Source organism: Rhamphochromis longiceps, linkage group LG23, assembly GCF_057381845.1.
Source record: "Rhamphochromis longiceps isolate RC_006_pf linkage group LG23, R_longiceps_female_GT1.1, whole genome shotgun sequence".
Taxonomy (NCBI): domain Eukaryota; kingdom Metazoa; phylum Chordata; class Actinopteri; order Cichliformes; family Cichlidae; genus Rhamphochromis; species Rhamphochromis longiceps.
The window spans coordinates 46,843,153-46,870,477 of record NC_140578.1 but is presented as its reverse complement, the minus strand read 5'-3'; the positions used below and the strand labels follow the sequence as shown (position 1 = coordinate 46,870,477).

The window sequence follows — 27,325 nt, the reverse complement described above, 5'->3', positions numbered from 1 at the left end:
GAGTGCCACAGGAAACATTACCTAACAGGATCCACGTCCTGCTCATCGAAAGTAAAAAAGATTTTATCCCACACACTTTGCCTTATTGCATCTGTGGCGTGATGTTTGGGCCTGCTCTGAAATCGGGACACCAAGAAACCTGTGGAGTCAAATCAGGCTTGTTGGAAAAAAGCAGTCGTCTTTATTTAGCATGTTTCACAACAATGAATACTTTGAGCCTTTCACCTGTTTCTATGTGGGAGAATTTAACTGTTGATTGAACCAATTGAGGAAATCTGCCTCCCGTTCCCAGACAGGTCCACCCCTTAACCTTGAGTCGGCTCACGTGTGCAGCAAGCAGCATCTTCAGCATTCAAACATGGAGGTACGGGTAAGGTTACACAGCTGAAACTACACCTGGCTGTACTGCTTAGCCTTCCACATGAGTGAGCACTACTGCAGTACGTAGAACAATGCACGCACACTGTGCACTGTAGTGACTTCCCAGCACAGTCCAGTGCTGTCCACATTTTTAGGCACTACTAGTACTGTGACTCAGACGAAGGCTAAACTAGTGTTAGGAGTAGCTGATGAGGGAGGAGAAAAAGAAGAGGAGATAAAGACTGGCTCAGGTTGGTGGATGGCAGTGCTGAGCACTGTGCTCTCAGTGGTATGTTGTGGGCATCGTGGCGCTCCACGCGCTCCTCTATAAGGTACGTCAGCCATGCAGCAACGACTTCAGCGTCTCAGGGACAAACCACTGACCCCCCACCTCCAGCCAACCGCCACAAACGTACACGTTTGCCCTGAACGGCTTTACCAGACTGCAGGTACAGTCACATGACACAAGGCAGGGTTATATGACGTTAAGAGCTCTCTGTTCAAAGATGGTTTCTGGCAATAGCCGTGATGCAGTCCACACACTCGGGTCCATGTTCTGTGACCTCTTCCATGCCATCATCTGTTCTCAGACCTTTAACCACAGCGACTGGAGGAGTGAGGTCACGTTACACGCCACAAACGGTCTCTGTACACAGAACGATACCACCCAGTACCTCATAAGGAAGTACGCACGTGGACACCTGAGCCTGCTGCGTGTAGGAGCTGTGAGGTCACACAAAGGAAAGCTTTCAATGACAGCAAGCTTCACGTGCATGTTTATGTCCAGTTTGTCCAAATGATCACAACCACTCATTTGTAAGTAAGACATCCAGGTAGTTTGCAGGTTTAGCAACTCCTTCGCCCTCTCTCCATGTTCCTACAGACATGGATATAGATGCGGGGGAGCGTATCTCAGTGTCTTCCAACAGCCACAGGCTCGTGTTCCATTTTACAAATGCAACTCGATGACCATCAAGCATTTAAAACAACTGTCTGCTGATGGAGCAGCTATTTTACATGGTACCCTTATTACCATGGTTACATGAGCTGTTGCCAAAGTGGCGTTTTCACTTCCAAGTGAGTGATGTCAGCGATTTGGGCAAAGCGTTGCTGTAAGCCTGCCTCTGTGTGACGGCCGTGCTGCCTGACCCGAGGACGTCTGCCGACTGTGTCAGAGGATGGATATTGCAGACTACACAACAGCAGCGGGATGTTTAAAAAGACAACCGAACTTTGAAGCAGCGAGACGATTCTGTGTCCGAGAACATTACGCAGCCTATTGACCGATGAGGAGGAAAAGCATTCAAAACGGGACGCGTTGCCTGTTGTGAGGGGAAATGATTTCACAGTCCTTATTAGAGACAAAGCACTTTTTCAACAGTGGTTACACCTGTTTCACTGATCAGGTCACAGCGACGTGTCCACACAGTCACAGCAGACACACCTGTGTTATCTGTGCTGTAAACAGAGAGGTATGAAGGTCCACAGCAAGTCAGGCCAAGCTTACAAAACAAAGCGGCAGCAGGCGCACGGCGAGCACGGCCTCTTTCACCCTCAGAGACACAAACTGAGGAGAGCTCGCCTCACGGCTCCTGGATGCAAACGAGAAGACATATTAGGGAGATGTTTCATCAGCGGGAGATGACCAGATCAAAGTCCAGCTTTACACTCCAACGGCAAAGGAAACTACTCACGTCACCATGAACTAGGATGGTCTCGTTAGGTTCCAGGTGTAACCACAGCAACAGACAAAGCTTTATCAGGTCTGCAGACGGGGGGGGGGGCTATGCAGCGTGAGCGGTTTCTACGAGACTGAACCCAAAGCAGACGACACAGAGTACGTGCTGGGCTTCTACCTGTCCGCTGTACAGGTTGGCACAAGGAGAGCATCTGAGACTCAGTCTACATGTGTACATCCTCCACAGCGTGGGTACGGTATGCACTGATATATAAACACTGATTTTATTTAGAATCCTCAACACAGGCAGACAAGGAAATAAAACGAACAATAATGGCAACCTGTGACCAAAGAACAAACATTCTGAAAATGTCTAAGTGCACTTACACATCTCTGCATGTCCCCCAAAGGAAGAAGGCCCGAAACTGAGAAGGAGAACAAGCTATGTGATGTGCCGTCCTGGACCCAATCTCTTTCCACGCGCTCACCTCAAAACAGACTGGGTGGAAACAACAAGCAATGACTACGCTAGAGTGGAATGGTCAGTGGGGAATACGATGCAGTAGCGAACACTAAACTAAATCTCTGTGGGAGCTGTGGGCAAGAGTTCAGGGGTACTTTGTCGCCGAGTTTATCGAGTTGGAAACGCATCGTCCCGTATTTGCATTATTTCTTTTACATTTATCACAACAGGCAGGCATGAAAAACGTGAACCTTCAAATAAATAACGAGGAAAATGATCCTTTCTGTACACAGAAAGCACATTCACATGTGTGGATGTGGGAGCGGGTACTCGAGGAGGTCTCTACGTTTACACTGACTGATGTGTGATGATGCAGGCACAGCAGCGGATCTATTAGAGAGATTTATTAGAACCACGTATCCACTTTCATTATTCACTTGCTTTTCCTCGAACATACTCTGGCCTGTCTGGTCACCTTTGAGATTGTGTCTGATACAGGAAGGGCAGGGCAGGGTTTATGGGCTTTCTGAGAAGGAGTCTGTTGGGAGCAGGGGTTCAGAGCATGCCAAACCCTTTGGCATAGGTGATGGCTTTCAGCAGTCTCTCCCTCAGCTTCTCCTTGCTGTTGTACTCGGGCAGCAGCAGCACGTTAAAGCAAGTGTGAGAAGTCGGTAACCTGTCGAGAAACCACACATCACACAGACAACACGTCAGGAACAAAGCAAATCGTCACACAGCAACACCGAGTGTATGCAGAGACAAAATACATGAAGTATACAGGCCGACAGCTCCACAAAGGGCTGTGATGCCTGCTGCTGTCACAATCTGTCTCCTTTATGTCCAACAAAAACAGACTGGCTTTAACTGGTTCATCCTTCCAGTGTTCACACTTCATAACAGTCATGCCAGTTTCTCGAGATACCTGCACTGGTGTGATGACTGATCAGTTTCCTCATCGTTTTTACAACATGTGATGAAGAAAAAGGATATTGTTGGATAAATAAGCTGAATTTAAAGACAACGCTACCACTCGTAATAAGCCACGTTCTCTCATGTCTACTTACTGATAAGCACGTACATTTTAAACACTGTGTACTGGACTCCTTAATGTTTGCTAAGAGCGTGCTGCTGAAACAAGGACACAGTCAGCTGTGCATAAAGACTTTCGAGCTTCAGTCACTAGCAGGAAGCAGAGCGCACGCAGCCCGTGCACCACAACAGAAGAGGGACAGGAAACGGAACGGCTGTGGCTCACCTGTCTGTGTCGGGGCCGTTCTTGGCGATAATCATCTTCAGCTTGCCCAGCCCACCCACAGGCGCTCTGTCGGTGCCGGTGGTGAACTGTAGGAAGAGGCATTTCTGCTCCTCGCCAAATGAGTGCAACGTCTCCCAAAACTCCCTACGACACAAACACGAGGAAACGCCTTCATCAAATATATATGAATTCAGTTTCAAAACATAGCCAGTGGATGCACAGACGTATGTGCTCCGTTTAAACATACAAGTTAACGGTGAGCGAGGTTTCAGTCTTTGCATATTTTTGGTCTTCCAAAGTAAACTCTCATGGTTTCTCAGGTGGAGTCTGTGCCTGGTGACGAGGCTGCAGCTGCACAGTGAGGAGGAGGCAGTGCTGATGTCAGGCGCTGAGGCCCAGTGAGTGTCAGGAACGTCACACACGGACCGCGCCCGCACCGCGCCCGCTGCACTCCTCCTCGTTTGGATATATTTCTCATGTTTGTCATTTCTTCCTGCATCTACTATTCATACTTTTTATAACTGCACAGTTGGTGTGGAGCACTCACATCATCGTTGCACATGTACAGTGACAATAAAGGCCTATTCTGGTCTGTTCGCAGTCTCGGGTGCAGGAGTGCATGCAGAGGAAATGCACCTGCAGACTGGGCCGAGCTGTGTAGCACTGACTGGAGCTGATAATGGGCCAACATGGCATACTGTTTCCTCCTCCTTCATCAACTTCACAATAATAACTGTCAATTAACACGTTCCCACTTGCATGCTGGGAATTGCTAGTTATGGTCTGTTAAAAGCTGAGAGGCTGTGTAGCTGCACTCTGTGCAGGAACAGAGACGAGCAGCGTGATGGAGACGAACTTTGAGCAAAGCAGGAAACATGTTGTGATCACATCAGCTCACGCTTCTGCCGTCTCACCTGCTCCAGGTGTTTGTTGGGGCTCTCCTGGGAGCGCCTCCACAGTCAGCCACAGATACACAGCCTCAGTGAACCCAGCTAACACTTTACTGAAGCTAACGTGTTACTGAAATATTGATTCTTATGTTCTACAATTGGTTCTCAGATTAAAGTATCGACATCTGTAGTCCATCATTAACAGGAACACAGTGGACTTTATCGTTAGGATCATATAAATGACTGGTAGGAACTACTTCTTCTTCCGCCTGTCACAGTGACATGCAAATTATGGCTGTAAAAATGCATCACGCCTCACGTGTGCTCGCTCGCTCAGTGGATGTTCGTAAGCAGAGTCATGTGTGGCGAGGCCACAAACCTTGTCAAACACAAAAGTCAATTATAACACAGAATAAGATGATGAGTTTATGATGAGGCGAACTGAAGGAGCAGCGGGACGGGTGTTGCTAGGGCGAGACAAACGCTGCCCCTGGCGTCCTTCGGTGCTGCAGGTGTGGCGCTGGTGGCAACCTGCAGCACTGCTGCTGAATTTAGGACAGTGACTTACATTTAGGCTCAGCTGTTTGTGTTGATGTTTGAGAGGAATTCACAGCAGCCTTAAAACTACACAATCCCATTTATCGGATCGGCGAGGAAACAAGCGGCCTCACACGTCACTACTGGAAGAACCATTCCAAGCAGAGCTGGTTTTGAAGGTTTAAATCCACACACGCAGTGTGGGGAGCTTTTCCCCACACTGCAGTCCTGTGAAGTGGGGCTGGGTTTTGATTATCGATGAAAATAGATTCTGGCTTGGATAACGTGATATCGATTCATCAAAATCCTGAATCGATATTTAAATATAAATTTATTTTGGCTGAAACGCCAGAATCTCAGGTTAAACCTCACAAAATTTCTACAACCACCAAACAGCTGAAACAGTGAATGAGAGCAGGAACACGGACTCTGCACGGAGACGTAAACACAAAGCGCTGTTACGCACCAGTCTACCGTTGTTTGCAGCCTGTCGGACGCTGTTTTTCCTTTTACTTACTTCTGAAAAGAAAGCCTCATTTCTGCTGTTCAATACTGAACAAATTAAAACTTTTTAAAATTATGCAAAATTGAAAAACGCTGTGTTTCTAATCAAACCTCTGCGACTTTGCTCTGCTTCACTTCAGCAGCATCAGGTCATGTTCATATGTTGATTAATGGTTTTCTTTCGTTTTTGATCTACTGCAGAATATTTGTATAAAATCCAGACCAGGAAAATCACCTTCATGTTTTTCTGTGTTTTATCTTCAGCTACTTTGACACAAAGGCCTCTGCTGTGATGCTCACACCTTTGATAAAGTCTCACAAGTGTCAGTTTTCTTTTTATAGATATAAAAATATGGATACATACTGATAAATGATAAGAATTATAATATTTCTGACTGCGGCAAAAGTTCCCCGATTCAAATGGAATCAGTGAGGATACCCAGCCCTACTGTGAAGCACTGAGTAACCGTCTGCTGGGGGGCCACATGGTGAGAACTGGTCTCCACTGCTTTTGATTGTGGGCCGTGACGTTATGATGATATAAAAATGCCTTTGATTAGTGTGGACTTTGAGCTGGGTTATAAAAATTAGACACAGCGCGCTGAGCTTGGTTTTCAGGTCAGATTCTTACTTGATTATCCGAGAATCTCTGTTATAACCTCCGTCGTATTCTGTTGTTTCTTCAAGTGCTAGGAAGTCCAGGTTCTACAGTGGGAGACAAAACATGAATGAATGACTGAATGACATCACTAGCATATACAAACATCCATTAAAAAAAACTCTCACCCTGCTTCCACAAATCAGGAGCTCGATCTCCTCTGGTCTGAACAGGTACTTGAGCGGAGACTCGTTGGTGACCATGTGGAAGCCTCTCCTGAACGCCTTGAACTGCTTCTCCACGCTTTTGTTCAGAATGTACTCTGAATACTGTGCAACAAACTCCTATATGAACACACATCAATGAGAACATTTAACAAGCGCGAGCCCTGAGGGGCGGCCGGCCTTGAACACCATGTCATCCCTTATATTTGTGTTACTTTTAACATTTCCATTTTTATCAATAACAAACCACCAGCAGCTGGAAACAACAAGAAGTACAGTGTTGTAATCAATGAGAGCTGGATAGTGCACAGTCAATATTTTATAAGGACATGGCAACACCGTGCACCCCGAGTCCCCATCGCCTCGGCAACCTCCATTGTTGTGTTGCGTTTGTGCCGCATACAATGGGACTTTTAGCCGTGTTGCTGTAACTAGCCCATGCACGCTGAGGAGCTACTCAATTTGAATGGAAGACATCCAGATGGAGTCTAGCTGAGTGGGAACCAGTGAAAAGAGGCATCAAGCTTTACCAGAAAGCACCGATGACAGCTGTAAATAGTAAACATTAAACAGCATCAGTGCCATCAAATCTCTTCCAATCAGATTTTGAGAAGCTATGACGGTTTGTGACAGTGAGCTGAAAGTCAGCTTACCTTCGAGTGGTGGCAGCGAAGCAGCTTTCCTCAGGTTCTCTTCTAATATTGAAAATGTGGCCAAACTTCAGGTTTAGAAGGCTGAAAAAATGTCACTGCCATCTTTTTACAGGCTGACATAGACAGAAACTTCATTGATCCCAGGAGGAGTCCAGACGTAAACATGGTGCAGCCATGTCTGGGAGACTGCTCCTAACTGGGACTGTGCACTAACCAGCTCAATAACTTCCCATGGTAACAGTTTCAGGACCTGCACACAATGACCTGCCCAGGTGCTACCACAGGATCATGCAACCCTAAAGCTCCGCCCTCTTAATAAATCACAATCAGCAGAAAGGTTTGGGTCAGATAAGCTGAATGAAGTGGAAAAGCACACTTTGCCTGTGTGTATCGTAGGAGGACAAACGGCTCCACGGTTCTCTTCAGCTCACCTTTCTGTTTTCATTGGTGACGGGAATCTTGTCCCCATTTTCCCTTAAATCGTACATAAGTGCATTCCCAAACAGGTCCGTATGAGAAATCTGGAACGTGATCATCATGTCCTCCTCCACGCTGCCCTCATACTCCAGGAGCTCCTTCAGACTCTGGTATAAAACCTGTCCAGCGGTTCAGGACAATCAACACGTTATAATTAGCATAACATCAGCATTAGCATACATCATATGACAGACATGGCTGCTTTTCCTCCCAAACTAAATCAATTAGACAGAAAAAACAACAAAAACACAGCACAAACAGCTGCTTAGGTGATGCTTACCGGGTTGGCATCAGCCAAGTCCCTGAAAGTTCCTTTCTTGCCCATTAACTTCCTGTAGACCACCATGGGAAAGTGGACATCCAGGATACAGTTGTTATAGATGGCCAAACCGAGAACGATGCCAATCAGTGTGTACTGGCCCTCATTTTCAAACGACGACGGGTTGAACCAGAACAGTTTGGTGTGCTCATCATACGTGAACATGCCTGCAGCAAGAAAAACAGAGCACACGCCCGTGAATCCTGGGATACGAAGCAGCCACGCGAGAGACGCTCCATGTGCACACGGAAAAAGCAACACATCGGTTTTCCCTGCTCTCTATCACTGTGTTTGTCTGTTGTCAAGTTAGCTAAAAACTACTCAGCTCGTTTCCATTAGACCTCACTGGGAACATGAGAACCCTCTCAGGTCTGGAAGGACGTCTTTCAGACAACTTTGACCAGAGACAGTTCGATAACATGACAGCTGACACACTTTAGGTGGAAGAAAGCAGGACGCAAAACCCCCACAAACTTTACTTTCCAGTTTCCTAAAACTAGGCTTTGAAAAGCCAGTCAGAGATCCGGATTCAGTTAGCAGTGCAGCAGCGATATCTATGAAATCCTGAAAGGGGGGCTGACCGGAAACAATTCTAAGAAAGACCAGATCACTCCGACCAAGGATCTGAATGGATTCTGATGGGCCGACAGTGAACGCTCTCAAATCCAGCCCTGCATGCTGTGTTAGTGCCACGCTGCTGCGTATCGCCCACAGAGCTGGACCGTGACAGCAGCTGGACTGAACTGTGGTAAAGTCCAAACAGCAGACACGTACTGCCGCAGCTTCACACTCAGGTCCAAGTTCAAGGTGAATTATTAAGCCAGCATCAGCAGTTCAACGTGTATGTGCGACGCTTGTTTAAAGCCACCTGAAACTAAACTGCTCGCGATGCTTTCTTACCAATATCTGGGTTGAAGATCTCCTCCACCACCAGCTGAAAGAATTCTTTGGAAACACCTCCTTCATCGACACCTTGCTCTCCTTCAAACTCCACATACAGCTGCTTCTTCAAGTCTGCAGGATTTTCCATTGCTATCATTTCCAGCTGCAGACACACACAGAAGAAACGTTCACAAACATTAGCGCCTTGAGGCGACTGTAGTTGTGATTTGGTGCTATATAAATAAAATTGAATTGAACCCATCCAAAACCCAACTAATCAAAGGGACACTGAAGTCGGTTTGAATGCACATACCCTGACCAGAGCATCGTCAATGATGTGGTCTCTGCGCACTTTGAGCCTCAGGTAAGGGTTGAGCTGCTGACCCTGCACCAAGCTGTAGAGCACCGTGATCCGCCGCTCGCTGTACATGCGGATGCGGTTGTCGTAGTACAGACCCAGGTTCTTGGTGACGGCGTTCAGGATGAACGGACAGGTCATGAAGGAGAATTTGTTTTCAGTTTCAACTTTAAAGAAAGTATAGTCCTTGTCCATCTCTAACACCTCGTTCAGAGGCTCGTTGACAAACTCCTCAAAGGGAATGAGCGGCCGCCGGCAATCGCTTGTACGGATTCCCAACTCTGTCTCCAGCGGGTCTACTCGAGGGCCCTTTTTGTTCCTGCGCTCTTCACCCAGGAGCTCCTGCAGGGTGAGGTCACTGGACTCTGGAATGGGCTCCTCGTCTTCTTCCTCGTTGTGCTCCATGTCAAGGTCGCCACCCAGCACATTTGCATAATAGACGATCTTCAAGCACTTAGTGGCCGCCACCACAGCGTCGTCGTCGTTGACCAGGTTGCGGCTGTTGAACTCGTTACTGATCACCTTGTAGGTAATGAGCTGCTGGAAGGTCTCCACCATGCGCCGGATCTGCTCAGCGCTGTAATGCGACCACAAACGCGCCAGCTTGGCCTGAGCTGCCAGCGGGAGTTTGCTCATGGCCTTACAGAACTGTGGGAGAGCGATCTCAAGGTACTCGGGGCTGTGGAGGTTGCTGTTTTCCATCACTATTACAAAAAGGTTCAGGTAGTTTGGGTCTCGTGAATACACGTTATGGTACGTCAGGTCACACTCCACATTAGGCGAGAGGTAGACCAGCGCATTCAAGAAGGCGGCTTCGATTTTATCATTGGACAGGAGGCGCTCGTAGACCCTTCGCACAGCTTCGATATCGACCGAAACCTCATCGGGAGCCAGCTTTTGGACGTCGTTTTCTCCCGACGAGCACTCGCCGAGCCTCGATGATGAGGAGGTGGGGGAATCCTCCTCCATAGCTGTAGTTGAACTCGCAGCTGCCTCCTTTTCATCTTCATCCTTGTCCTCGTCCTTACCTTGGAGAGACTTGAGCTCCTCCTTGGTGTGCGGTTTGGACCTCCGAAAGCTCTGCACCAGTCCCTCAGCACTGGAGAAAACTCGGCCTATCACTCGGATGAGAGGGGAGTAATCCTCCTTTTCACCACAGGTGTCCAGGATCTCATACACCTTCTCCTCTGTCAGGTAATTTACATCTACACACAGACACAAATGTTGTTACCAGAGAAAAACAAAAACACAAACTGCACGAGTGAAACAGCGCAATCTGCTCACCTTTAAAATTGTCTCGCACAGAGTGGCTGTCCTTATGGTTCATCTTCTTGTTGCTGCACGCAGAGTTGCTGTGAGCGCTGCTCTCCTGGTAGGTGGAAGCGGTGCCTTTCTTTGAAGGGTGTGGGTCGCATAGCTTGGCATTGACTTTGTAGAGCTCCAGGGCTTTGACCGCTGCCTCGTTGTTATCCATGCGGCTGAAGCCAACTGATGAGGCACACCACGAGTTGGAGCAAGACTCATTCCCACAGCCCTCCGTTAACTGGTGGTAATAGCGCTCTATTAGATGCTTGGCAGCTGCTCGCTTCCTGTGATCAGAGGTAAAACACAAGGCGGTAAAAGCACTGCGCGAATCCACTGTGATCCTCATAAAGCACTGAGTGCAATGTGAAATAATGGGAGACGCGAGATTGACTGCAATGCTTTTCCCACTTGAGAATCACTAAGAGTTTCTGTCAACAGACAACACAAGAGCTGAGCTTGGTCTCAGGCTGGATGCTGAGCTCGGGCTTATGGAGCTTTGGACGTGTTGCATTTCCAGCCACTTTCAGGTCAAGTGTCACGACAGATTTATTATCAGTGTTTAGAATAAATTCAAACTTGACAAAAACCTTCTGATTCTGCTAATTACACCACTGTCCAGAAGACAGCAGCATTCCAGCTGCAGTCGTATTGGTAAACACTGAAGCAATACTAATAGAACAGCAGTATTATTCATTCACAGGTACAGATACAACTGATAATGTAAACTCAAAGCTCCATAAATTCCATGCATAATTAAAGCACTTTAACCTGAAGTACTTTAATTATGTTTTATTTAAGCCAACGGTCCTTCAAATGTTCACATCATGAGCAAACAGTGTGACAGCTGCTGAGATGAACTGGGTGTGTATCACACTAACAATACAGCTGACAACATTTAGTCAAGGCACAAGATGAAGACAAGAAAGAAAGAAGCGAGGACAGACCCTAACACCAAGCTCCTGAACTGCACACATGGAAGGTAATGAGTTTGACTTACATTCGGCTTGCTTCTGGGTTTTCTATTTCAGGCTCCTCGTGTTCTCTAAATGAACAACAAACAAGGATAAGAACCACGGCACAGGTCATGATGACTACACTGACATTTCAGAGTACTGCTGGCTCTGCTGTGGGGTAACAAAGTCAGAGTCCTGCTCAGGAAATTGGTCGAGCTGTGTAGAAGAGGACAACAGTCTAACCAGCAAACCCACATTCGCTCTTTTTAAAGCTAAGCACTGGCTTCCACTTAGTGACCGGGGTCGCAGCAAATGTAATCATCTATGTAGATAATTCATTTTATCTCTTTTGTAAAATGTAGCATTAACCTAAACCCTGTAGTCCAGTCTGGACGGGCTGGTAAAGCCCAAAAATGTTGCCACTGGGACAATCTGTCGCTCACTTTAGCAAGCTAACACAGCAAATGCTAGTTAGCCTACTTTGTTACTCATACAAAAGTAATGTCTTCAAAGTGACCCGCGGGCAGATTTCTTTCGTTTTCATTTAACCAGTGCTTGCTATAAACTTTGCCCCAATATGTTGCCTGAAACAAAGGAGCACTGACGTCCACACAGCCTCCAACAACAGCTAACTAGCCCCCGCTCTGATTGATCGTCCTAGCATCCCGAGCCTTTCCTCTGAGCATCCCCACCTATCGGCTCCTCCGGCGGAGCTCGTCTCGGCCTGTGGTGGCGCACACTCACAGTCCTCCTTCTCGTCGGAATTCATACGAGACTTTATGCCAGCAGTTTGTTATCCTGTTGCTGTTTGTGGGTGTTGTAGGTCCTGCGCGGCTTCTCTCCAACGTAAACAGCACACTGCTTTAAGTCCGATCGGACACCGACGAAGGATTTTCTATAGAAAACTTCATTCACGGCCTTCCTACTACAGGCTCTCTCCTCTGCCTGAGCTTCGCAGCCATCTTGACTTCACCATCATACTACGTCCCACAATGCACTGCGTTCTAGCTCCAAGAGCTACTGGAATGGATCACAAGGAACTGGACTGCATCATTATTATATTATATACAAGTGTTGTTGTTTTTATAAAGTAATAATAAGTAAAAAGAGTAAACACCTAGAAGCACTTGTAGAAAGGTAAAGGGAGGGCAGAGAGGAAAAACAGGAGTTCCCTCATCAACTCTCAGCCTCCATCCACAGTTACAGCTTCAGCTTTCATGAAAATGGACAGTTTGAAGCTTCATTTTAAAAGGTCAAGGCAGTACGCCTAAAACAAAACCCACCGGAGAGCTGATTTTCCAGGAGAGCACTCTGACAGCTAAAGGCTTTACCGCCCATTCTACTTTTGAAAAACCGCCTGCAGCCTGACAGCAAAGCCCTCTATTTAATTCATTTTGTAATTAAGGTATTTATGAAGGTTGGTTTTGAGGTTTCTGCATGTAAGGCAAAGCTTTTGAAATCTTGGTTTGGCTTTAACAAGAAACCAGAGAAGAAATGCTAATAAGAGAAACATGACTCTTCCCAGTCCCCATCAGTGTACTCTCTGCAGTATTTTGAATCAGCTGGAGGCTTTTCAGACACCTATGGGGACATTCTAATAAGTAATTACAGTTGTCTGTGCTGGAAGTGAGGCCACCTATGGCCACGAGCTGTGGGTAGTGACCGAAAGAACGAGATCGCGGATACAAGCGGCAGAAATGAGCTTCCTCCGAAGGGTGGCTGGCCTCTCCCTTAGAGATAGGGTGAGAAGTTCGGCCATCCGGGAGGGGCTCAGAGTAGAGCAGCTGCTGCTCCACATCGAAAGGAGCCAGCTGAGGTGGTTCGGGCATCTGACAAGGATGCCCCCTGGGCGCCTCCTGGGTGAGGTGTTCCAGGCATGTCCCACCGGGAGGAGGCCCCGGGGCAGACCCAGGACACGCTGGAGAGATTATATCTCTCGGCTGGCCTGGGAACGCCTTGGTATTCCCCCGGATAAGCTGGTGGCTGGGGAGAGGGAGGTCTGGGCCTCTTTGCTTAGGCTGCTGCCCCCGCGACCCGGCCCCGGACAAAGCGGATGAAGATGGATGGATGGATGTGCTGGAAGTAACAAAGACAAGGATTTTCAGGTCAACCTGACTTCAAAGTACAGGGTGGGCCATTTATATGGATACACCGTAACAACATGGGAATGGTTGGTGATATTAAGTCCTGTTTGTGGCACATTAGTAAATGTGAGGGGGCAAACTCCTCAAGATGGGTGGTGACCATGGTGGCCATTTAGGAGTCGGCCATCTTGGATACCGCTTTTGTTTTTCCAACAGGAAGAGGGTCATGTGACACATCAAACTTATTGGTAATGTCACAAGAAAAACAATGGTGTGCTTGGTTTCAACGTAACTTTATTCTTTCATGAGTTATTTACAAGTTTCTGACCACTTGTAAAACATGTTCAATGTGCTGCCCATTGTGTTGGATTGTCAATGCAACCCTCTTCTCCCACTCTTCACACACTGATAGCAACACCGCAGGAGAAATGCCAGCACAGGCATCCAGTATCCGTAGTTTCAGGTGCTGCACATCTCGTATCTTCACACCATAGACAATTGCCTTCAGATGACCCCAAAGATAAAAGTCTAAGGGGGTCAGATCGGGAGACCTTGGGGGCCATTCAACTGGCCCACGACGACCAATCCACTTTCCAGGAAAGTGTTCATCTAGGAATGCTCGGACCTGCACCCATAATGTGGTGGTGCACCATCTTGCTGGAAAAACTCAGGGAACGTGCCAGCTTCAGTGCACAAAGAGGGAAACACATCATCATGTAGCCATTTCAAATATCCAGAGGCCTTGAGGTTTCCATTGATGAAGAATGGACCCACTATCGTTGTTCCCCATATACCACACCAAACCATCATTGTTTCATCTGGGTTGGATAATAAAGAGCGTCAGCTGCAGTGGAAATTTACGCTTCTAACAGTTCTGGATACGATCACTGGTCATTTTCTAAATCTTGACCAAAAACACAAACATTCAAAATATAGTCGTGCACATACAGTCACATAAAGGTTTCACAAGAGTCTTGATGCTCTGGTCATTCAAAATTTGGAGTCTGTTTAGTGTTTATTAACTGAACGTCAGCCACTTGGTATATTGTCTAGATTCTTTCTGTATTTAGTTATTGTGATTGCAATTTTTACCTTTTATTGTATTTGATTTAGATTGAGCTTTTATTTTATTATTGTATGTTTTTTCTGTTTAATGGTCCTCCTTTCCTTTCTTATTTATAGAACAATGCATTTATTTGGCTTTATTGAACATAACCCTAACCCTCGTTCCTGGTAGGTGTTGGACTCCATCAGGGCTGCCCTTTATCACCGATTGTGTTCAGAATTTGTATGCACGAGGGCTTCTACTTGGGTGGTCCAGAATCTCATCTTTGCTTTTCACAGATCATCATCATCATCATCATCGTTTATTTGTATAGCACTTTAAGAACACACCAGGCAGACCAAAGTGCTGAACAACACAGATCAAAACAACAACCAAATTAAAAATACCATAAAATCATTACACACAATAAAATAAATAAGAAGGTGTCAGTTTCCTACAGAGTTAAAAGCCAGGGAATAAAAATAAGTTTTCAATCTGGACTTAAAGACCTGCACTGATGACGCTTGTCTAATTTGGAGGGGAAGGTTATTCCAGAGCATCGGAGCCGCAATTGAAAAGGCACGGTCTCCTCTGCATTTCAGCCGCGACTTAGGGACCGACAGCAGCAGCTGCTCAGCTGAACGGAGCGAGCGAGGAGGAACATGTGGCTTCAGCAAGTCAGATAAGATGATGTGGATTTGTTGGCTTCATCCTATGGTGGACTCCAGCTCATACTGGAGTGGTTTGCAGCCGAGTGTGAAGTGGTGGGAATGACAGTCAGCACCTCCAAGTCTGAGGCCATGGTCCTCAGCTGGAAAAGGGGTGGAGTGCCCACTCAGGGTCTTTTTCATGAGTGATGGGAGAGGCGAGCAGAAGATTGACAGATGGTACTGTGGCTGCAGTGATGAGGATGCTGTACCAGTCTAAAAGCGAAGCTCTCCATTTACTGGTCAGGACATCCCCGCCCTCACTTATGTTTACAAGCTCAAGGTGTCCAAAAGAATGACATCATAGCAGTGGACAGAAGCTCTCTTGGAAGGGTGGCTGGCCTCTTTCAGGAAGCCCTCCTGGGCATTTCCTGGGAGAGGCATCCTTGTCAGATACCCAAACCACCCCAGCTGGCTCCTTTCAATGTGGTGGAGTAGCTGCTCTACTCTGAGCCCCTCATCCTATCTCTAAGGGCATGTCCCACTGGGACGAGGCGCTGGGGGAGACCCGCGACACACTGGAGAGATTATATCTCTCGGCTGGCCTGGGAACAAGCTAGACGTGATGCCTATGGAGAGGGAAGTCTGGGCTTAGGCTGTTGCTCCTGCAACTCGGCCCTGGATGAGCGGACAAAATGGATTAATGGATGGATAACCCATTTTGTTATTGCTTGTGTCAAACAATTTGGAAAAAAGATATATTATATTATAAATATAGATTATATCATTTTATCTTATTGCTTAAGTACATGGATCAAGGAGTTTAAGTTGAAAGATCTTAGCATATATAAAGAATATATAAGTGTTAAGGACAAGGCATAGCATATAAAAGATGGCTTACATAAACTGCTTCAGCTAGCTCACACAGATGACAAGTATAAGTGTACATTAGTCTATAGATCTGTTTATAGTCACGCAGTTCTGATGTATTTGATGTGACATCTGGAGCTAACTAATTGAGTCTCCCTCCTCAGTGAAGCATTTTCCTTTTTGCCAGTCTTTGTACTCCCATCTCTCCTTGACTGTTTCAACCTCTTCCTTTAAATACTTTCCTTTACGCTGTCATTTCACCAACAAGTGTCCTTGTCCTCTTTCCTTAGTCCAGAGGATACACCAAACACCTTCCTGACAGGTTCCTCACTAATTCAGCTGTAGTTTCCCAGCTGGTAACTCTTCCCTAGCATCTCAACTCCCTCTTGAACTCTGTGCGACGTTCCTCCTTCTTCAGCTCCCATCATTTAATCCTTGGCTCTGCCTTCACTTGATTACTCTTCTTGATGTCCAAAGCCATCCTACAGACTACCATCTGATGCTCCCTACCTACATCCTCCCCTGCCACCACCTTACAGTCTCCTACCACTTTCATGTTGCATTTTCAGCACGAGTCCACCTGTGTTCGCTTTCTTCAATTCTGACGTCCTCCTATCTGCCTCCCCCTTCTTAAAGTTCATGTTCACCACAGCCATTTCCATTCATTTCAGAAAATCTACACCATCTGACGCTCTGCATTTCTCTCCTTAACACCATGCCTCCTAAACACCTCCCCATCGCCTCTGCAGCCTTCACCTACATCCCCCTCACAATGCTCTCCACCCTGGGGAGACCCTCCTCCACTTCATCTAGCTCTCTTCTAGCTAACATCCGCCCATTGGACATACACGCTGACAACATTGCACATCACTCCTTTGATTTACAGCTTCAAACTCAACCCTGTCTGACCCTCTCTTCACCTGCACAACACTATTCCCATACTCTTCCTGTCCACTACTCTATTTTTCCTTCTCCATGGTAGAATAGTTTGAATCCACCTCCAGTGCTCCTGGCTTTGCTTCCCTTCCACCTGGTCTCCTGTACACACACAAACACACTATATCTGCCTTCCTTCTCTACATACCATCTGCCATCTCCCTTTATCAGTCATAGTCCCACCTCTCACCTCCACACTCCTGCTTTTTTGTCACCCTCACTGCCTCCTAACACACCTTCCCCCCTTCCCCTTGTCTTGTCAGCAGGCTGTAGCTCAGGTAGACCAGCTCATCTGCTAGTTGGAGGGTTGGCAGTTCAGCCGCTGGCTGCTTCAGCACACATAAAATAGTGAACAATGAGCTGCTCTCCAATACAATCATCAGAGAGTCAGTGTTTGATAAGTGTTGTTAACTTGGGTCCCAACTGATATGGAAATCTCATTCCTAATAATCTGCATTTTTGATCTGGCACTGATTTTACACTGTTCTGTCCTCAGCATTTGTCTTGGGGAGCTTGGGAACAATAATAGGAATACACAGCAATTATTATTTGCTCTATTTTTTATTTTTGCCTCGTCAAAGTTATATCAATACAAGTATGAGCGTGTGCAATGTTACAATCACATTTAGCAGTGAACGTGCAATTGTATAGTTTTCCAGCAGATGGCAGTGCAGACTCTATGCGCAACGAGATTGAGCAGGTGAATGGTTTCTAATTTATTGTGAATGGTATTATTTGGAGATAGAAAATCGGTAAACACTATCAGATTTATTTTATTGCACTGAAAATAATAGCCAATAGGTTGAATTTAGAGTAAAGGATTTAGTGGTAGTTTAATAAAGCTTTTATATATCACATCCACAGTAAAGGGTTACTTTTTACACAGCTTTTTAAACTTTTCGAACCAACAACTTTTTAAAAAGTTTTTAATATTCTTTTATTATTATAAAAGAATATTAAAAACTGAAAGAAAGCAGAATGACATTTTCCAGTAGTTGTGCAACAGCCTTCAAGTTCTACAATTTTGCCAACAGAACTATATTTAAAAATGTTCTATTAGAAGCTATTTACAGGGGGAAAGTTTATAATTCTTCGTATTTATTTCTTGTATTTTCAAAAATCCAGTTGGGCGGGAAAATGGCGGAAGTTGCAAGTTTGCGGGTTGTGCGCTGTGCATGCGCGCGCCCCATTCTGTGAGCGCACGAGCAGGCTGCACCTCGAGGAAGAATCTCATCTGTGAAGACACTCAAAGTACGGTTATTCTACCTGGGCTAGTTTTACTACATTACTGTCACTTGTGAAACCAATTTTCGAAGAACAAGATGTAGTTATTATCAGTTTTATTAATCCCGTCGTGCTGTTTTTAGTTAGCGCTTCCAATGCTAACAGGTATCGCCTTTGACGTCCACTTGTAGTTTTTTTTGGTTTTGAGTGTATTCTCGAAACAGCGCTTTAAAAATGACTAATTTTAACTGTGCAAACACATGACTTAAAGCGTTATTTCGTGTTTGCGTCTAAATTGAGGGCGGAAGTTAGCCGCCGCCCTGCTCCCGCGTGCTCGATGTGTCTTGATTAGCTAGAAGAAGCGCGAAGTCATTTTCTGTACTTCAGAGTGAGCATTTAGAGCCACATTTGCTTTGCAACAGTCGACGTTTTGATTAAAGACACTTGCGCATTGTAAGTGTTTGTTAAAACAATTGTATTGTTTTAAGTGCATTTCACTTCTCGCGTGGTAGTCGTCACGTGCCAGATTCTCAGGAAAAGTTTAGCTTTTAATGTCGGAATGAAAGCGACAAAAAAAAAAAAAGGGGGGGGGGGTGTCTTTGTTATCGTACGTGATTTACAAAATTTCTTGTGGTACTTTTTTCCTCAGGTGTGCAAGAATGGACGAGTGGGAAGAACAGGTAAGCTAGTGTAATATCCGAAGGCCACGCGTACGCACTTCGCTGAGCCAGTCAGGCAGCGTCCGACTGAAATTGCCCATGTTTACAGGAAACCGCTACCTCTGGTACTTGTGCACTCACCAGCCACACCTCAAATGCAGGTATGTTCCACTTCAGATTGTCTGCTTTAATTCTTTCTTCCAAGGGTTAAAATAAAGATTGGAGGCAGGTTAAGATTTATTTTGGTTTTATTCTGTATTTTAAAACATGTTTTTAGGTACACAAGGAGATTTCTGGAGCTCTGATTGTGGTGAATTTCAAAGAGGTGAGTGTAGAAAGACGATGGAGCCCTTACAGGAAGCGTCTTGCGTGACACTGAGGAGTGATTTAAATGTGTTCTTCCAGGTCGTGGTGGACGGGGCAGAGGAAGAGGAGGATTTAAAAACTCATCCTTCTCAGGTGCGCATTTAACACTCTGTTTAAGAAGTAGTATAATTGTCCTTTGAGCAAGTAAACGTATGAAAATTAGCATTATGTATGAGCTGTGAGGTGAAAAGCCAGTAGGCGCGTGTGTGTGTGTGTGTATGCCCGTCATTTGGCAAGCAATCATAGCTTTAAATAAAAAATATCCACCAACCTCTGGAGTTTCACCTGCAGCAATTAAGTTTCTTTTTTTGGTGACTGGTGAAGACCCATGTGAGCAAGGGAAACTGGATATGACATGCAAGGGCTGCATCTAAACACTGAAACTGACACTGTTTGGCATTTTAGTGGTGAAATTGTCCTGGATAATCCTCATTTCTGGATGACAAATTAGAGTAGATTTGATGTGGAAGAATGCTTTTTGGGATTGCATACAGCAGGGGTGTCCAATTTCAGGCCTCTAGTGCCTGTGCCCTGCAGGTTTTAGATCTCACCTTGGGTCAACACACCTGAATCAAATGATTAGTTCCTTAGCAGGCTTCTGGAGGACATGTTCAGGATGTAATTTATCCATTCAAATCAGCTGTGCTGGATCATGGACACATCTAAGACCTGCAGGACACCGGCCCATACAGTGTAAAAGATGAAAAGTGGAGGCAGTGTAATAGTGCATTAAACCTGTTTATCAGCCTCCATGGGGTTAAAGCTGTTGTTGCACAGACAGTCCTGAGCTCAGAAAATACTTTTCCTGATGAACTTTTGGAGGTTTTCCTGATGACTTCATGGCCCTAATGTCTCAATTTGGCTCACTACTGAATAAAACGTGTCCGTTCTTGTTCATTTTGATCATTCTGTGTCAGATTTATGCACTGTGCTCAAGACATTACTCCATCAGTGTGTGCTTTCAGTCAGACCCAGCTCTTATTTCAAAATGACAATGTTTGCAGCTAGAACAGTTGCCCCCCGCTGCTCGTTTAAAGAATGTTGCGTTATGGCACTTGGCTCTAGTTTTCACACCACAAGGTTTGCTTGATACTGTCACACACAGTACTTATCGCGGAGGTGCCAATGGAGGAGCATGCAGGTGGTGGGAGAAATGGTTATCACGTTGTAGTAGGTGCATTTAGACGATTGTCGAAGGTATCTAATTTTAGTTATCTGATTTTTTTTTTGATTTTTTTTTTTTAAGGTGCTGAGGACAGTGCAAACGGTAAGCATGAAGAGTATTACATGAGCTGTTGTAGTTTTCCTCATTGTGTTTCCTGAGCGTTGCGTTTCTTCCTTTCAGATGGTGACAGCCAGAATAATACAGCAGAAAGGAGTAGCTTCAGCCGAAGAGGAGGCCGTGGTGGGGGTGTGTGTGTGTGGGGGGGATATATACTGTTGGTCATCTCAGTGGAATGTTAGGCATTTGTAATACAGTTTCACAGATTATGAAAACTCTTCAAATTACAAATGCTGAAAGAAAAACCCTCAACTAGCAGTGTGAAAGAGGATTAACAAGCTCGTTCAGTCAGTAAAGCAGTGGTAATGCTGTGCCAGTATGCATGTTTATGCTGTAGTGAATAGAGCTGTTGATGGATGTAATATAAGTTGTGTTATCAGGGCGTGGCAGAGGATTCGGCAGAACGGATCACGGTGATTTTGACGGTAATAACTGGAATATTGACGTGTACGTCTGTTTGGCTTTGAGCTGGAACGCATCTGACTTGATGTTCTTATTTTTACAGCCAATGAAGAGAATGGTGACCATACAAATGGTAGTGTTAATATTCCCATTAAGACACAAAAGTAGACTGAAAGAAATGCTTGTTTACAGTGTGAGCATTTTCTGCTTTTCAGTGTCGAGAGGAAGAAGAGGGGGCAGAGGAGGAAGCTATAGGCAAGGTACGAGTCTGATTCCACTCGTGGTGGGTTTTTTCCACTGCATGCAAATGCCACATTGACTCGTACTTGTTAGTGCTTTTTTACTACAAGCCTTAATCACACATTCACATGCATTCATACATGTATTGTTTTTCCTATGGCCTAAGCACTGTGTAAACTAAATGTTCACACACTCGCACTCCAGTGGGTGCACGTCGGGCTTCACCTGGGTTGGAAAAGCTGAGGGTCGATTAGTAGACTGCTGTGGCTCTGCAGACCTCCTGATAAATTTGATTGCAGTCAGTGTGGATTTTGAGTAAGAATAGCAGTTAATTGACTTGTGTTTTAAAGGTGGTGAGCAGGGTGGCAGAGGCGGGTTTGGAGGAGGTGAGTGAACGAGCAGTTCTGATCATGTGCAAATCTGTCAGAGGTGTCAGAAGTGTAATTTGTGTTGTGCTGCAGGCTACCGTGGGAAAGATGAAGAGGTCTTTGCTCAAGGTTGTTTTTCATTATTGACCTCAATGATTCAGTGCACATAGGTTTGAAAGATTTACTGATGTGGCTGGAATCTGTGTGTAACACAGGGAACCAGGATACACCTGCAGAGAAGAAAGATGAGAGTGATAGTAAGTTAAACTTCCTGTTCACAGATCTGCAGCATGCCAGCTTTATCTTCCATTATGTGCAGCATTTCTGTTTCTCACTGCAGGACCCAGGGTTACCTACGTTCCCCCACCACCCTCTGAAGATGAGGAGTCCATTTTTTCCCATTATGAGTCCGGTGTCAACTTTGACAAGTACGATGAGATCTTGGTGGATGTCAGTGGAACCAACCCACCACCAGCTATAATGGTAAGAAATGTTAGGGGGCAATCCAGTAGGTACACAAATCTGTTATCAGCAGTTCTTTGCTGGCTTGGTACAAAACTGGTTACATCAGTGTCACACACCGATGTATGCATGCAGTACAGGTGCATGCATACATCAGTGTGTGACACTGATGTATGCATGCACCTGTACTGCATGCATACATCAGTGTGTGACACTGATGTATGCAAAGTGAACATTTTCATGCCTGTCTGAGGAAAGTGTGTAGTGAGGGGTTTTACAGCATTAAAACATCTATAATAATTGTAAAAGAAATAAAGTTGGGTACTTCGGATTTCACCTATCGCAGGTTATTTTTAGGACGTAACTACCGCGATAAACGAGGGATCGCTGTATACCATAAGGAAATGGAGCTGGCGTGTAATTTCTTTTCAAGTGGTCAGATCAGCTGTTCATGAAAGATTTTGTGTAACTAGTTCAGTCTACTGGAAAAAACCTGTTAAGATCTTATTTTTAAAGCCAAAGGAGCACACGTTGTGATTGCGATTCCATCACTTATTTCTCCTTGGCTCCGCTTTGAAAGTAAGCAGCTTATCAAAGACGTTATGTTTGTGTGAATGTAATTGCCTGCTGTGGCATGTTAGAGCCTACATTTACTCAAGAAAAATAACGTATTATTTTTCATGTTAAACCAAGATGGCTGCCAAGTGGTGAGACTGTCTTGTAGAATTGAGTTTTATTATTTGAAGTTGATGTTTGTATGCATTTCAGGGACAGCTGTGAGCCATTTAACGATGCAAACGTTGAGTTGACAGAAAGGCGAGACTTTCTGCAGCCTGTAAGATGGCTGTTAACTTGTAGGACGGCACACAGGAGCAAGTTAATACACAAGACTTGCAACACTTGCGTTAGTTTCTAGTAGGGCTGTGCGATATGACAAAAATCTCATATCAGATAGAAGACATTTATCGTCCTGACAACGATATAAATCACAAAAATGTAACATTTTCTGTAAATTCTGTGAATCTCGGGCAGCTCGACTTGCGTTTAGTGTTTCCAGCTGCGCGTCCTTTACCTGAATTCAAGTATTTTAACCGATGCATGAAACGATACATTTTTAGACATAAGCTGTAACGGCCGCCGTTTTCTCTCAAACTTTGAGTCTAAGCTTTATTTTTTAGCACCTGACGGCTCTTTTTTTTGCTTCTCATCCGTAAACTCTGCATACTCTTTGATGTGATTCAGTTTATTTTGAAAAGTCTCAACAGGATCTTGAGCTTTATTGTGAAAGGTTTATGTGGAAAACAAACAAGCGGACAGCAGAGCCACGCGATGATTTTACCGTTGCTAACAAAAACATATAAAAACAGGCGCTATTCGTCTGTAGTGTGGTTACATTAAATATAAGAGAAAGAGAGAACTGTAAGAAATTAATACAGCCACTACAGTGACCATCAAAACCATGAAAAAATATTGCTGTAAACAGTTTATTTTACGACACCACGAAACAAACGACAGCATAATAGGAAACGACAGACGGTTTTATATCGTCATCTGATATATGTGGTTATAGTGAACAGCCCTAGTTTCTAGTATAACCGTGCAGACGGACACCATTCTGGTCAGATTTCTGGTGACTTCCCGCACTGGTTGAAGGAGCCGTCTCTGTTATAGTTGGAGCTGTTTGGAAGCAGCTCTAAGGCTGAGTTCAAACAGCTGCGTGAAACCTGAAGTAATTTAAAGCATGGTGTCACAGCAATATTGACTTGCCCTCCATGCTGGTGTACATTTCTTCTGCTTTCTCTCAGACATTTGATGAAGCAGCGCTGTGCGAGTCCCTAAAGAGAAACGTCAGCAAGTCTGGTTATGTGAAGCCCACCCCTGTGCAGAAGCACGGCATCCCCATCGTTTCTGCTGGCAGGGATCTCATGGCCTGCGCCCAGACTGGCTCTGGTAAAACGGTACGGTTTGGGAGAGTTGAACCTGGGTGTAGACCTGCTTGTGGACAGAGGTTAAATGTGGTCTCCCTCCACCAGGCTGCCTTCCTGCTACCAATCCTTCAACAGCTGATGGCAGATGGCGCGGCGGCCAGTTGCTTCAGTGAGACGCAGGAGCCTGAAGCCATCATTGTGGCGCCAACTAGGGAGCTCATCAACCAGATTTACCTGGAGGCCAGGAAGTTTGCCTATGGGTGTGTTTCTTTGTCAAAGCCAAAGAATAAGTGAACTCCACCAACATGCAGATAGAAGGTAAATTCAAGATGTTTGTCTCCACTCTGCAGCACATGTGTGCGACCTGTTGTAGTGTATGGTGGGGTCAGCACTGGACACCAAATAAGAGACCTCTCCAGGGGCTGCAATGTGTTGTGTGGAACACCAGGACGACTGCTGGACATGATTGGAAGAGGAAAGGTAAGGCCGTTTAAAGGTACCATCGATTGGATGACAAAATTGTGCAGCGCTTTCAGATGCTAATAAATGTGTGTTCCAGGTTGGCTTGACCAAAGTGCGTTACTTGGTGCTGGATGAGGCTGACCGCATGTTGGATATGGGCTTTGAGCCTGACATGCGCCGCCTGGTGGGCTCTCCTGGGATGCCATCGAAAGAGAACCGTCAGACTCTGATGTTCAGTGCTACTTTCCCCGAGGACATCCAGAGGTCTGCTGCCAGTTTGTACTCCTGACATACAACCAGGTCTGAATGCCTGCCAGCTCATCTCAGTGTGTGTGTGTGTGTGTGTGTGTGTGTGTGTGTGATATAGGCTGGCAGCTGACTTTCTAAAGACTGACTATTTGTTCTTGGCCGTGGGAATTGTGGGTGGAGCCTGCAGTGATGTGGAGCAGACATTTGTGCAGGTCACCAAGTTCGCTAAGAGGGATCAGCTTTTAGACCTCCTGAAATCAACAGGTATTTCAAGCTTCTGGGTTTCCAGTGTTGAGAAGAACTAAAGGTCAAAACAAACGATAGCTCAGTGTAACCGAACTGTGTGTTGTGGGTTTGTGCTGCAGGATCGGCGCGCACCATGGTGTTTGTAGAGACCAAGAGACAGGCTGATTTTATTGCCGTAATCTTGTGTCAGGAGAAGTTTCCAACTACCAGCATTCACGGGTAAGTGGTGTTTGTGTGTTTACTGTGGCTTTCATGGAGATGGTTGTCCTTTGTGTGACGTACTCACACATGCACTGATAACACAGTTCCACCCCCACACTTGCCTCTGTAAACTACCACTGTGCTATACTTAATTTTGTGCAATAACCCAAACTGTAAATAAATTGTGTGTATATATGTATATACATAGTTTTCTTTGTTCTAAATACTGTTCATATGTATATAGTGCTGCAGAAACTGTGCACCTCACCTTTCTTCCCCCACATGTCTGGAGATGCTCTAGATCTCACTGTACATCTATTCTATTCTATGTGCTGTGCTGGCTGCCAGTGACCGTGAGCAGTGGCAGCGAGAGCAGGCCCTTGGAGACTTCCGCTCTGGCAAATGTCCTGTCCTGGTGGCAACCTCTGTAGGTGCCCGTGGACTCGATATTCCAGATGTGCAGCTCGTGGTGAACTTTGACCTACCAAACAATATCGACGAGTATGTCCATCGTATCGGTAGAACCGGCCGCTGTGGCAACACCGGGAGGGCAGTGTCCTTCTATGATCCAGAAGCTAACAGTGAGTTGGCTCAATCACTGGTCACAATCCTGTCCAAGGTGAGAACGCTGCACTACAACTACACAATGTGCATCACCACAAGTGCGTAAGGTGAGACCTGAGTGCTTTAAGCGAGATGTTTGGGATTGGCAGGCCCAGCAGGAGGTTCCCTCGTGGTTAGAGGCGGCTGCGTTCAGCGGCCATGGCCCCTCTGGCTTTAACCCACCCAGGAAACATTTTGCCTCCACAGACTTGAGGAAGGTAACTGGTTCAAGTTGTTTTGCACTGAATTCTCTGAGATGTTGTAGTGTTTCACATTGTGGTCCTTCTTCAGGGTCCACAGGGAGGCCTTTTCCAGGACAGCAGTGTAACGAGCCAGCTGGCAGCACAGACGGCTGCTGACGATGAAGAATGGGAGTGAGAGCGGCGCAGTCGCAAAGCAATGATCCCAATTTTCTAAATTGTTGAGCTTGTTGGTGTTTTTAGTTTTGTTGGAAGAATAGTTTGTCACAGGCCAGAGAGTTAAAATGTTAGTACAGATAAAGTACTGTCATCAATATGTTGTAAAGTCTGTTTGTTTTGGGGTTTTCTTAGTTTTTTTTTTTTATAGTTTTTTTTTTTTAGTATTATTACTTTTTTGGAGTTAAACAGTTTTTGTGTAAACAGCGTGTCTTACTCAAAGCCAATCTCATTGTAGTTCTGTTTCTTATCTGAATAAATGTTTAAAGCAACACTTTCATTTATTACAGCCAGCTCAGTAGGTCCTTCAGGAATGATTCAAACACACCTGGAAAACCCAGCTGCTGCCTGGAAATCGATTAAATTCATTCATTCACATTCAATCCATTTCCAGACAGGTGCCGAGTCTCAGTGCGCAGTGGTCTGCTTCCAGTCCCAGAGATGGTTGATGTGGATCAGGAGGACCCAGCACCTCTCACGATGTATTCAATCACTGAGCACTGGGACCCAGAAGGGGCGTTTCCATGGAGGTTGCTGGGCTGAAGGCCTTTAATATCCACAGTATTCCTGAGTTCGTGCAATTACACCTGATTGAAAGCGGAAGATTAATTTTTTTTTTTCCTGCTTGCACTGTTGATGCTTGCAGGGTTACACCTTCAGTGTTCATAAGTTTCTCTCACTGCAGTTTCTTTCACTTGGCTGAAATAGCAACACGTTGTGGATACACTAGGTATGTTTTAATAAGTGGCGAGGACAATACATTAGCAGTGCCTCACCCATCACCTCCCACGGACTGATGATGTAAAACTATGGCCCAGTGTTCTCTAGGTCAACATCAAGAGCACCAAGGTGTACAACTACCTGCAACAAAATTGATCAAGTACTGCTCTTTATTTTTCTTAACGCAGCCATAGAGGGCGCTGTTTGTAAACTGAAACATGCTGAAATTAATGGCAACATTTTTCTACATTTAGCTCCAAACCTGATAGAAGTAACTTTTAAGTTTAAACTGCAGATGTCTATTATTAAAAGATACCTCCGTTATAAAGCTTTCAAATGTATTAAAATGTTCATATATTTTTGTATCACATGCCATTACATCCTGTCACACACACACACACACACACACACACACACACTAATAAGTAAGCTTGAAAAACAGGAAATGCTATGCAACTG

General features: G+C 45.4%; 2 protein-coding genes across 5 annotated transcripts; one reads left to right on the top strand and one right to left on the bottom strand.

Moving 5' to 3' along the window:
• Positions 1–844: 844 nt before the first annotated feature.
• Positions 845–12,439, bottom strand: LOC146642930 (ubiquitin-protein ligase E3A-like). Its single transcript, XM_085397506.1, has 11 exons — positions 12,149–12,439; positions 11,501–11,545; positions 10,483–10,787; positions 9,154–10,403; positions 8,859–9,003; positions 7,920–8,125; positions 7,594–7,758; positions 6,474–6,629; positions 6,319–6,392; positions 3,757–3,900; positions 845–3,177 (listed from the first exon to the last, which is right to left on the bottom strand). The coding sequence occupies exons 1-11, from the start codon at positions 12,223–12,225 to the stop codon at positions 3,057–3,059; spliced, it is 2,688 nt and encodes an 895-aa protein (XP_085253632.1). The 5' UTR covers positions 12,226–12,439; the 3' UTR covers positions 845–3,056.
• Positions 12,440–18,180: 5,741 nt separating this feature from the next.
• ddx4 (DEAD (Asp-Glu-Ala-Asp) box polypeptide 4) lies at positions 18,181–27,319 on the top strand. Of its 4 annotated transcripts, none has more exons than XM_085399645.1 (23): positions 18,181–18,289; positions 18,912–18,942; positions 19,031–19,082; positions 19,199–19,246; positions 19,327–19,380; positions 20,534–20,554; positions 20,633–20,692; positions 20,950–20,994; positions 21,075–21,104; positions 21,187–21,231; positions 21,562–21,597; positions 21,673–21,708; positions 21,795–21,836; positions 21,920–22,062; positions 23,847–23,999; positions 24,075–24,229; positions 24,320–24,449; positions 24,529–24,695; positions 24,799–24,944; positions 25,046–25,145; positions 25,476–25,746; positions 25,841–25,948; positions 26,022–27,319. In XM_085399645.1, exons 2-23 carry the CDS (start codon positions 18,922–18,924, stop codon positions 26,106–26,108), a joined length of 1,950 nt encoding a protein of 649 aa, XP_085255771.1. In that variant the 5' UTR covers positions 18,181–18,289; positions 18,912–18,921; the 3' UTR covers positions 26,109–27,319. The 4 variants fall into 4 exon arrangements, with proteins under 4 accessions (XP_085255771.1, XP_085255769.1, XP_085255772.1 ...); XM_085399643.1 differs by having other exon boundaries at positions 20,633–20,698; XM_085399644.1 differs by lacking the exon at positions 18,181–18,289 and adding an exon at positions 18,610–18,715 and having other exon boundaries at positions 20,633–20,698.
• Positions 27,320–27,325: the final 6 nt, after the last annotated feature.